The sequence below is a fragment of the Notolabrus celidotus genome, chromosome 17 (assembly GCF_009762535.1).
Source record: "Notolabrus celidotus isolate fNotCel1 chromosome 17, fNotCel1.pri, whole genome shotgun sequence".
NCBI lineage: Eukaryota > Metazoa > Chordata > Actinopteri > Labriformes > Labridae > Notolabrus > Notolabrus celidotus.
In genome coordinates, this window is record NC_048288.1 from 1159261 (window position 1) to 1171760 (window position 12500).

The window sequence follows — 12500 nt, forward strand, 5'->3', positions numbered from 1 at the left end:
TTTCTAACATGCTTTTAAGATTTAATGTTAACCAGTATGATCCTAAGCTTACCTAACTGTACCTCACCATGACATGTTTTTAAGATTTAATATTAACTAGTATGATCATTAGCTTACCTAACTGATAACTCACCATGACATGCTTTTAAGATTTAATATTACCCTGTATGATCATTAGCTTACCTAACTGATAACTCACCATGACATGCTTTTAAGATTTAATATTAACCAGTATGATCCTAAGCTTACCTAACTGATAACTCACCATGACATGCTTTTAAGATTTAATATTAACTAGTATGATCATTAGCTTACCTAACTGATAACTAGCTATAACATGCTTTTAAGATTTAATATTAACCAGTTTGACCCTTAGCTTACCTAACTGATAACTCACCATGACATGTTTTTAAGATTTAATTGTTCTATAAGCTCAAGATTTCCACCGTATAGACAAAGTAAGCAGCGCATAATGTGACTGTTTCTCCTCGTCATTTAGAAGTTATGAGAGAGTCTGGATGTTGGGTACAGGGTAAACATGTTCCTCCAAAGGGGACACAGGTATTACGCAGCCTCTCTCCCCAGCTGTAGGTGGAGGAGGGGGCGGAGCTACTTCTCCGTTCATTCAGTGTTGAGGCTATTTATAGCTCTGGATCAGAAGGAGCTGCATGAGAGATCGGCTGAGTATAAAACATATAAAATGAAGAAAAAAAGGAACGGTAAAAGTAGCGACTGGACAGCCCAATGTAACAAAGTAAAAGTACATATTTTTTAACACAAATGTACTTGAGTAGGAGTAAAAAGTACTCTGCAAAACAAATACTCTCAGAAGTACAATTTTTTGAAAAAACTACTCAAGTACATGTAACGGAGTAAATGTAACTCGTTACTACCCACCTCTGCTGATAAGGTTCACTTCTAGATTCTGAAGACCAGATGAAGTCTGTGCTAAAGACAAACTCACGTCTTCAGTTATCCCACAAGTAAAAGAGAATGTTTTAAATTTAAAACTATATGTTTGATCCAAACTGTTCCAGATGTTTGTGTGAGCTTCACAAATATACACAGACTTGATCTCAAGTATATTTCACACTCCAGTTCACTGGGGTTTTATGTTATGGCTTCACTGACCCTTTTTCCAAACACAGAAAGTTTAAGCTGTCAATAGGAAGTTCTTTAGAGTACAGACAAGATATTAGACGGAGACCACTGGGATGTGGGGTGACGTTGGTTCTGTCTCTAGGCCACAGTGCATAGACTTTCCCCTGAGGTGCCTACCTGATCATCAAGACGACCCCCTAAAGCCTCATGCATAGACAAATAGTTTTTGAAAATCTTATTTATATTTATAACACCTAATCAATATCTTTTAAATCTAATCGTCACAGATAAATGGAATACAATATGCTTACATGTTACTACCTGTTAGCTCCTTGTGGTCTTACCATCGAGCAGCAGGTCTGTGTAGGTCAGTCTCTGCAGTGTGTGAGGTGTGTTGTTAATGAGCTGACTAACAGGTTCTTGTTTTGCAGCCACTCTTCGTGCTCTCTATCTGAGCGATAATGACTTCGAGGCCATGCCTGCAGACATCGGGAAGCTGACCAAGTTGCAGATAGTAAGCTAACGTCGGCATTGTTGATGTTTAATTCTAACTATTCTGCGCTTCTCTATATACTTTAGTATTATTTATTTTTTCAATTCTCTTTAATTCTATTCTATCCTATTCTATTCTATTCTATTCTATCCTATTCTATTCTATTCTATTTTATTCGATTCTATTCCTTTCTATTTGATTTATTCTATTTTATTCTATTTTATTCTATTTTATTCTATTTTATTCTATTTTATTCTATTCTATTTTATTTTACTCTACTTTATTCTATTGTATTTTATTTTATTCATATTTATATCTTATTTTATTCCTTCTTCTATTAATATTTTGACTTTCTTACATACTGTTTATAAGAGCTCTGTAATGACTGAATTTCCCTCCCCTCTGATCAGAATCATAAATAAAGTATTTCTGATTCTGATGTTTAACTGTTTCCGTTTTCATGTACAGACTCTGTGATTTATCTAGCTAACCTTGTATTTATAGTCAGTTTTATTGACCTCTTGTCTCAAGCTGAATATGTACAGTCCCCTCCAAAAGTATTGGAACAGTGAGGCCAATTCCCTTATTTTTGCTGTAGACTGGAAACATTTGGGTTTGACACCAAAAGATGAACATGAGACAAGAGATCAACATTTCAGCTTTTATTTCCAGGTATTTACATCTGGATCTGATACACAACTTAGAAGATAGCATTATTTGTAAAGGATCACCACATTTTTAGGTGAGCAAAACTATTGGAACAGATACACTTCAAATACATTAAAGTGAATAAGACTTAATATTTTGTTACAAATCCTTTGCTTGCAATAACTGCATCAAGCCTGTGACCCATTGACATCACCAAACTTTTGCATTCTTCTTTTGTGATGCTTTTCCAGGCTTTCACTGCAGCCTCTTTCAGTTGTTGTTTGTTTTGGGGGTTTACTCCCTTCAGTCTCCTCTTTAGCAGATAAAATGCATGCTCTATAGGGTTTAAGTCTGGAGATTGACTTGGCCAGTCTAAAAGCTTCCACTTCTTGCCCCCGATGAACTCCTTTGTTGTTTTTGCAGTGTGTTTGGGGTCATTATCTTGCTGCATGATGAAGGATCTCCCTATCAGTTTGGTTGCATATTTCTTTAAGATTGGCAGACAAAATGTTTCTGTAGACTGCCGAGTTCATTTTGCTGCTGCCATCATGTGTTACACCATCAATGAAGGTTAATGATCCCGTCCCAGAAGACGCCATGCAAGCCCAAGCCATGACATTTCACCGTGTTTCACAGATGAGCTTGTATGTTTGGGATCATGAGCAGATCCTTCCTTTCTCCAAACTTTAGCCTTTCCATCACTTTGGTAAAGGTTCATCTTTGTCTCATCAGTCCATAAAACTTTGTCCCAGAATTGTTGAGGCTCATCTCTGCACTTTTTGGCAAAATCCAGTCTGGCCTTCCTATTCTTTTTGCTAGCGGGATCATTAACCTTCATTGATGATGTAACACATGATGGCAGCAGCAAAATGAACTCGGCAGTCTACAGAAACATCTTGTCTGCCAATTTTAAAGAAATATGCAACCAAACTGATAGGGAGATCCTTCTTCATGCAGCAAGATAATGACCCCAAACACACTGCAAAAACAACAAAGGAGTTCATCAGGGGCAATAAGTGGAAGCTTTTAGACTGGCCAAGTCAATCTCCAGACTTAAACCCTATAGAGCATGCATTTTACCTGCTAAAGAGGAGACTGAAGGGAGTAACCCCCCAAAACAAACAACAACTGAAAGAGGCTGCAGTGAAAGCCTGGAAAAGCATCACAAAAGAAGAATGCAAAAGTTTGGTGATGTCAATGGGTCACAGGCTTGATGCAGTTATTGCAAGCAAAGGATTTGCAACAAAATATGAAGTCTTATTCACTTTAATGTATTTGAAGTGTATCTGTTCCAATAGTTTTGCTCACCTAAAAATGTGGTGTTCCTTTACAAATAATGCTATCTTCTAAGTTGTGTATCAGATCCAGATGGAAATACCTGGAAATAAAAGATGAAATGTTGATCTCTTGTCTCATGTTCATCTTTTGGTGTCAAACCCAAATGTTTCCAGTCTACAGCAAAAATAAGGGAATTGGCCTCACTGTTCCAATACTTTTGGAGGGGACTGTATACTGGTTTCTACCACTGTGTTTGATTTGATCTGAACACTCAAACAAGCTTGGTTTATGGAAGCAGACAGCTTTACATTAATAGAGTGTTATTAAAATGATGTTTTTAGGCCTTCAGTGTCAGGTGTCCATGTTTCTATCATTGAATTACATGTGTAGTAGACTTGACCCCTTAAAAAGAAACCAGCACATCTCAGTGTGGTGAATTTAGATTTGTCTGGGGAGCAGCTAAATTTAAAAAGATAGATGTCTTTAATGGCGTTCTGCATTAAAACAAATAAGAGCAGTATGATTGTACGTGTTGAGTGTTAATAAGTTTGTCCTGTTCTTTCTTTCTTTGCTTCTCCAGTTGAGTCTGAGGGATAATGATCTCATCTCATTGCCCAAGGAGATCGGGGATTTGGCTCAGCTCAAGGAGCTCCACATCCAGGGAAACAGACTGACTGTTCTGCCCCCTGAACTCGGTACAAACCGTACACACACTGGATACTGATGTTTAACTTAACGTTCTAGAAGACTCACACACACGAAACACTAATGTTTAAATTTACATACAAGAAGACTCGGTATTTAGCTAGTTACAGTGGCAAGGACAAACTTCCTTTAACAGGCAGAAACCTCCAGCAGGACCAGACTCATGTTAGACACACATCTGCTGAGACCGAATGTGCAGTCATGTGACACCTAGCTCCTTCCTCACCTGTTTCATCTGATGGAGATCTTTGCTAGACCCCTGGGCCCTGGGAGTCTAATGATTTGGTCCATTTGTCTGCAGGTAATCTGGATCTGACTGGACCTAAACAGGTGTTTAAGGCTGAAAATAACCCCTGGGTCACCCCCATAGCAGACCAATTCCAGCTGGGCGTCTCCCATGTTTTTGAATATGTTCGCTCAGAGACCTACAAGTAGTAAGTAATAAGACACAATCACACACTTACACTCAAACGTACTTCAGTGTGTTAGAGGGGATGGGCAATGATTTTTGAATATTCGAATATCCGTTCACTTATTAAAAATCGAAGAGTTACTTTGAATATTTTCTCATTTTAAAAGTATAATTAGGGCCCGAGCACCGCTGGTGGCGAAGGCCCTATTGTAACCCTAGGGGTTATTATTATAGGAGATTGCAGTTTTGGACCCCTGAACGTGAATGAAAGCGCGGATATTTTTGCACAATCATCGGGTCTGGTAAAAATTGCAAGTTATTATAGGTTTAGCAAAAAAAAATTCTGTAAGGCCCTTAAGAGGTAAAGATAACACCCTACGCATTGAGTTTTTTGAGCTACATGCATGAAAAATCTTACACATATTTATGGCATCAGGACGCACAAAAAAGTCAGTGGCACCCATATTCAAAACTCAACAGGAAGAGCGCCCCCTAGCTTTGAACATGAAAAAATGGGCCAAAATGGGTCCATGCAAGGGTGCATACTTTTGCTAATTTCTCCTAGAGCTTTTCTCCGATTCAGTCCAAACTAGGAACATTCTATAGTAAACCCATTGATGGTTAATACAAAGTAAAGGCATTCGGTTCAGACGTAAGTTATGGGCGTGGCAGAGTTTGGGGCGGGGCATAAAAAAAAACGTCGGAAAATGGAATTTTGTGACTTTAAAATGCACGTGATCTCACCTCATCCAACACACTCGTCAGTCCTGGGAAAAATTGCGACATTTTATGAGTTTTGCAAAAAAAGTTGAAAAAATGTGCTCACTATCGCCCCCTACAGTTTTCAAAAACCCCTCCCCATAGGGGTTATTTTGAGCTACATGCTTGAAAAATTTTACGCATATTCATGGCATCAGGACGCACAAAAAAGCCTTTTGCACCCATATCCCAAACTCAACAGGAAGAGTGCCACCTAGCTTTGAACATGAAAAACTGGGCCAAAATAAGGGTGCATACTTTCGCTATTAACTTCTAGAGCTTTTCTCCGATTCAGTCCAAACCAAGGGCAACCTATAGTAGACACCTTGACGAGAAAATATTATCAGAACAAATTTTGATCAGACAAAAAATGTGGGCGTGGCAGGCGTTGAGGCGGGGCATCAAACGCACATACAGCTTTGAATGTGAAGAATGACGCCCAAATAAGGATGCATACTTTTGAGAGCTCCTCCTAGGGCTTTTCTCCAATTCAGTCCAAACAAGGCACATTCTATAGCAGACATATTGACGATTAAATTATTGTTAAAGGAATTCTGTTCAGACAAAAATTGTGGGCGTGGCAGACTCTGAAGTTTGGGGTTTCCTTAAAAACTTGGAACATTTGCACCACCTAAGCCAGTATATACTCTCAGATCTTGCTTTCGCATCATGCGGTGGCAAATATCAGGCGACGGTTTACGTGTGGCGGCGGCTCTCGTAGGCGGCGGCTGCGGGTGTGCGAGTGCCCGTTCATCGCCACTTGCGGCTTTAATTATTTATTGTTTTGACCGGTGCCTGGTTGTAATACAGTATTCCCTCCAGACGGTGGCTATACAGCGTCTTAAAGCTGTTAGCTAACCACATCAAATAACAGAAGAAGAAGAATGCTAACTGCATTAAATAGCAAAAGAAGAAGAAAACATTAGCTACAAGTCTCAGCGATTTTCTCCGTTTTTGAATACCACAGTACTACACACATATTTCCAGAGACTGATCATGGCTGTAACATGTAAAAACACACGCCACGCTGCGTCACAGAAACACTGATGTAAAGATCGAGGCAGACGCTGTCAGTGCTGTCAGTAATACACACTAGCAGCACCTCGTCCTGCTGCTGGTTAACAAGACTGACACACACACGGGCTGTTAATGGGACAGGTGTGTGTGGGGGGAGGGGCAGTCATTATCAAATAGTATTTTGGCTTGAAATCCCCATCCCTAGTTTGCAATGATGTCACAGGACACGCCCCTTGAGTCAGACGAATCATCACCCTGCAGCATGAATGCAGTCTGTGAGCAGAAACAGGATTAAACCAGACAAAGTATCTGCTTACATTAAGGGCTGTAGGACTGATCAGAGATCAGCACAGTTTAACACAGACACAGGGAACTGTGGAATATATAAATATATGAACCTGGAGTAATACACAGAGAAAAGCCTGCAGGAAGTCATTCTGTTATTTCAACATTTATTGATTTTACCAAACGTCCTTGTCGGATCAGGATAATTGTTAACATCACAATCCTCTGAACACACACACAAGATGATTCAATAAGACCGCTACACCACACACTTACTGTAGCAGCCCCAGCAAGAACGAGCTGTTTCACTCTCAACAGATACGTTTTATTTGCTTTAGTTTCTGTGCTGTCAATAAACAAACACACAGTAAGAGCTGGGACAAGACAAAAACAAACAAATGTAAACATCACCATAACCAAAGAAATGACAATAATCACTACATAAACACAAGACAAGGTAAAAGAATTTCAATATGGAAACCATTGAGCTGATAATTGATCCAAATACTGTTAAAACTGTGCAAACCTGTAACTGCTGTGAACTAAATAAACCAAACATAATAGAGATAAACCCCAAAAACACAATGAATCAGTGATACTATAAAGACTTTTAAGACACAACACAATGAATCAGTGATACTATAAAGACATTAAAGGTGACATATCATGCAAAATTGACTTTCTAATGGTTCTTTACCTGAAATATGTTTCCCTGGCATGTCTACAAACCCCCTGAGAATGAAAAAAATCCATTCTGCCCCTGTTCTGATTTCTCCACCTTTCTGTAAATGTGTGTGAAACCAGCCGTTTCAGACTTCAGTGTTTTTGTTACGTCACAACAATATCCGGTCTGTAACGGAGTCAGAGCTCGGAGCTTGTTCAGCCCATAGACTGTATAAAATAATACTGAATCCCTCCCCCGTTTTTCATTCCCTGCACAAATGTGTGCTAACAAGGAGCTTAGGAGGGAGGCATGCTAGTTGTAGGCTGTCTTAATAAACACAGAGGTCAGTTTTACTCCCCACGTCTGCAGATTTGAAGATCTAGTGGATGATTTTTATTTATCATGGATAAGTGCTAGCGCTAGTTAGCATAGCTACATAGCTACATGTCCTAGCTGTAGCTGTGTACCAAGACACACGTCTACATACTGATAAATAAAACAACAAGAAACACTAAATCTGTGACCAATCGTTCAGAAAGGTCCTGCTGCAGGCGCCTCTCCGTCAGGATCAGATTCAGAGGGTTGAAGTAACGTGATCTCTGAGCAGCCGTGTATATTCAGCCAACATGTAAACATTAGATCAACGTGCTGGAGAGCCGAGGCACATCCACTTCCTGAGGAGGCGTGGTCAGAGAGAAAACAGAGTGTTCTGATGAGGGCTGAAGAAGAGGGTTTTTCAGGCAGACCAAAATCTGACTTCAAAGTGTTTTTTTGAGCATAAACTTTAAAGACATGTTTTGGGGACCTCTTAGACCAATATATATTGATGAAAAAAGCGTGATATGTCCCCTTTAAGACACAACACAATGAATCAGTGATACTATAAAGACATTAAGACACAACACAATGAATCAGTGATACTATAAAGACATTAAGACACAACACAATGAATCAGTGATACTATAAAGACATTAAGACACAACACAATGAATCAGTGATACTATAAAGACATTAAGACACAACACAATGAATCAGTGATACTATAAAGACATTAAGACACAACACAATGAATCAGTGATACTATAAAGACATTAAGACACAACACAATGAATCAGTGATACTATAAAGACTTTTAAGACACAACACACAAAACAAAGCCAACGCAAAATGAGGCCGGTCTACCGGACTGGCTAACAAAGCAACAAGAAGTTAGCTGTGAGCGGCTACCGCAATCACACTTCATGTCATTGAAAGGAAAAAGTATCAACACAAACACCAACACGTCATTAAACGCCTCCACCAAACCAAGACAATAAAAACGGTTCCTTATTCCAAATTTAAAGCGGGACGCTAACACAATCCTTCTCTGTACCGTCTTTCTTTCAAACAGTGCTAACATTTGTTTACTTTTATCAGCTGTTGCCCAGTGGCAAACCCAGCCTTCAAAATAAGAGCCCCAAAACGATTCCAACAATGAACACAAATAATAGAAACTTAAACCATTCATATGAGCACATTTTTTTAATACCCTTTTACCTTTTTAAAGGGTCATTTACACTTCCTGTTTGTGGTGGCGATGTCACAGACATGAGCTCTCTCTGCTTTAAAGGTGACATATTACGCTGTTTTCATCAAAATATATTTGTCTAAGAGGTCCCCAAAACATGTCTTTTAAAGTTTATTGCTCAAAAATTGAATCTGATCCAGAATCTGATCCTGACGGAGAGGTGCCTGCAGCAGGACCTTTCTGAAGGATTGGTCACAGATTTAGTGTTTCTTGTTGTTTTATTTGTCAGTATGTAGACGTGTGTCTTGGTACACAGCTACGAACATGTAGCTATGTGGCTATGCTAACTAGCGCTACCACTTTTCCATGAAAACTAAAAATCATCCACTAGATCTTCAAATCTGCAGACGTGGGGAGTAAAAGCGACCTTTGTGTTTATTAAGACAGCCTACAACTAGCATGCCTCCCTCCTAAGCTCCTTGTTAGCACACATGTGTGCAGGGAATGGAAAACAGAGGAGGGATTCAGTATTATTTTATACAGTCTATGGGCTGAACAAGCTCCAAGCTCTGACTCCGTGACAGACCGGATATTGTTGTGACGTAACAAAAACACTGAAGTCTGAAACGGCTGGTTTCAGCACACATTTACAGAAAGGTGGAGAAATCAGAACAGGGGCAGAATGGATTCTTTTCATTTTCAGGGGTTTGTAGACAGGGACACAGATTTCATGTAGAGAACCATTAAAAAGTTGATTTTGCATGATATGTCACCTTTTAAAAAAAAACAAGTAAAAAGATGAGTTCATGATGCCACAGGCTGCTCTTCTTTTTCAATATTCCTCTTAACCTCTTGGGGAATATTTGCATTTCCATTCACTGCCATTTTTGTGAGCTATAGAAAAACCCAGCATCCTGTTGGTGACGCTCTTTGGTTACTCCACCAGAGACAGTCCTACCTGGATCATAAATATCAAATATGTTCTAGTTTCTTTCTTTCTTTTAGGGAAACAAAACTCTGATTGAAGTGTCAAAAACTTAAAAAACCTGGTTTGTCCTGTAACCTTGTCCCTGAGCTTGTTGTCTTTATCACAGGGGGTACGGGCATCCACATCACACACTCACACTTTCAGTCAAAAATTAAAAAATCCAGTGAGCGATGGTTCAAAGTTGCTCGAGGTTTTTTATTGCAAAAATAAAACAAGAAATTAATAAAATGAAAACAATCGTTTCTAGTTCCAGTTAATCTTGGGGGAATGTCAGTATTTTCAACTCCTGCGGTCAATGACAATATGTGCCGTGATCCGTCCTCTCCCCTCTGTGCCATGCACACCAAATTAAGTACCATGGTTCTAAACATTACATCACCATGTCGGGGATCAGAAGTGTCTTTACCTTTTTGACCTGCTACACTGGAAGTAGAGGGCTATGTGTGTGTGAAGATTAGCTTGATGAAGTAACAGCCTTAGTCTTACATTGGATATATGTGGGAGTAATGTTTCCACAATGTCTCCTCTGATTGATAAAGAGGCGTTTTCCTCTCCTCCCTGGTGAACTTTGGGATAACTGATCCATCAGCAGCTGGAGACAGAAGCATTGTGTTTTCCTTTCCTATGTCAGTCCTCCCTATAACTTTCCTGTTTGTATCATAAATAAGAGCTATCTCAGGAACACTTGGACGGAATATCTTCATTTGTCAAGCATGACAGCAGAGGTGGGTAGTAACGAGTTACATTTACTCCGTTACATGTACTTGAGTAGTTTTTTCAAAAAATTGTACTTCTGAGAGTATTTGTTTTGCAGAGTACTTTTTACTCCTACTCAAGTACATTTGTGTTAAAAAATATGTACTTTTACTTCGTTACATTGGGCTGTCCAGTCGCTACTTTTACCGTTCCTTTTTTTCTTCATTTTATATGTTTTATACTCAGCCATCTCTCACGCAGCTCCTTCTGATCCAGAGCTATAAATAGCCTCAACACTGAATGAACGGAGAAGTAGCTTCGCCCCCTCCTCCACCTACAGCTGGGGAGAGAGGCTGCGTAATACCTGCGTCCCCTTTGGAGGAACATGTTTACCCTGTACCCAAAATCCAGACTCTCTCATAACTTCTAAATGACGAGGAGAAACAGTCACATGATGCGATGCTTACTTTGTCTATACGGTGGAAATCTTGAGCTTATAGAACAATTAAATCTTAAAAACATGTCATGGTGAGTTATCAGTTAGGTAAGCTAAGGATCATACAGGGTAATATTAAATCTTAAAAGCATGTTATAGTTAGTTATCAGTTAGGTAAGCTAAGGATCATACTAGTTAATATTAAATCTTAAAAGCATGTTATAGTGAGTTATCAGTTAGGTAAGCTAAGGGTCAAACTGGTTAATATTAAATCTTAAAAGCATGTCATGGTGAGGTACAGTTAGGTAAGCTTAGGATCATACTGGTTAACATTAAATCTTAAAAACATGTTAGAAATGTTGGACAGTAATCTAAAGTAACTTCTAAGAGCAGTAAGGTAGCATGCTAATAAAAACAGCTGCTTCTGAAGCCCAACAGTCACCTCAGAGAGATTCTTCAGGACTGAGTTCATGGCCTTTTTAAACACTTCCAAGTTGTTATAGTATTTTCAAGTTCTGTTTTTAAGTAAGATGTACTGAAAATAAGTTAAAAGTTAAAAAAGAAAGTTTGGAAGGCATAGATATATTTTTTATTGTAATGTTGGAGTATTGATGTTCTGGAGTTCTGATGACATCTCAGACAGTTTGAAGTTCTAGCTTGTTTTAAAAAATGAAAGCAGGTACATTAGTTTGTGGACATTGCAGCTTCTCTTTCTTTAATGTTTGAAAGTAAACCATGCCTAACAGCATTCATTTTGGCATTTTCCTATTTATGTCACTTTATTAAAGGCAGTGAGCACTTCACATTGTTATTAGCATTTCCAATACAGTACAATTTTATATATGATACTACTCACAAGTTACTCACTACTTGAGTAGTTTTTTTTTAGGTACTTATTTACTCTTACTCAAGTACTTATTTCTATGAGTACTCTTACTTCTACTTGAGTAACATCATCAGAAAGTAACAGTACTTTTACTTGAGTACTGTTTCGGTTTACTCTACCCACCTCTGCATGACAGACACTAAATCAAAGGTCAGGTCCACTGTGACCCATCCTCAGAACTACTTCTACAGCTCTAGTCTTCCTCTGATCAAGAGGTCATGCTGCTGCTGCTGCTGCTGCTGCTACTGTGGAGTCCAGCTCAGTCATGATTAGTCAAAAGATTTAATGAGTGCAGTTGTTGGTTATAATATATAAGTAATTAGTCAAAGAAGGAACATCAGACATAAACAGTGGGAACAATAACTCACTGATCCGGATTTGAGGTGTGACTTGTTCAATGTGTAATATCTGATATAATATCTAAGAGACATTTAAGTTTATCAGAGCATAAATGTGTTGTCCCACAGAGGGAAGTTTTGCAGATTGCACCATGGCAGAAATTTTCTTTTCAGAAGCAGAAGCTGCAAATCCTCAGTGTGCAGCCTTAAAGTGCTGCTCTGAGGCATGCTCTGGAACTGATCCCTGCTCTGTTTGACTGTGTGTGAGCCAGACAAAAAGACCATCT

General features: G+C 39.0%; 1 protein-coding gene across 1 annotated transcript in view; it reads left to right on the forward strand.

The window, feature by feature from the left end:
- The window catches only part of rsu1 (Ras suppressor protein 1), a 75260-nt gene that overhangs the window by 34306 nt on the left and 28454 nt on the right, over positions 1–12500 (forward strand). The window contains exons 6-8 of the mRNA XM_034706362.1: positions 1533–1615; positions 4101–4215; positions 4527–4659. Of these exons, the coding sequence (XP_034562253.1) occupies positions 1533–1615; positions 4101–4215; positions 4527–4659 (331 nt within the window). The remainder of the gene's footprint in view (positions 1–1532; positions 1616–4100; positions 4216–4526; positions 4660–12500) is intronic.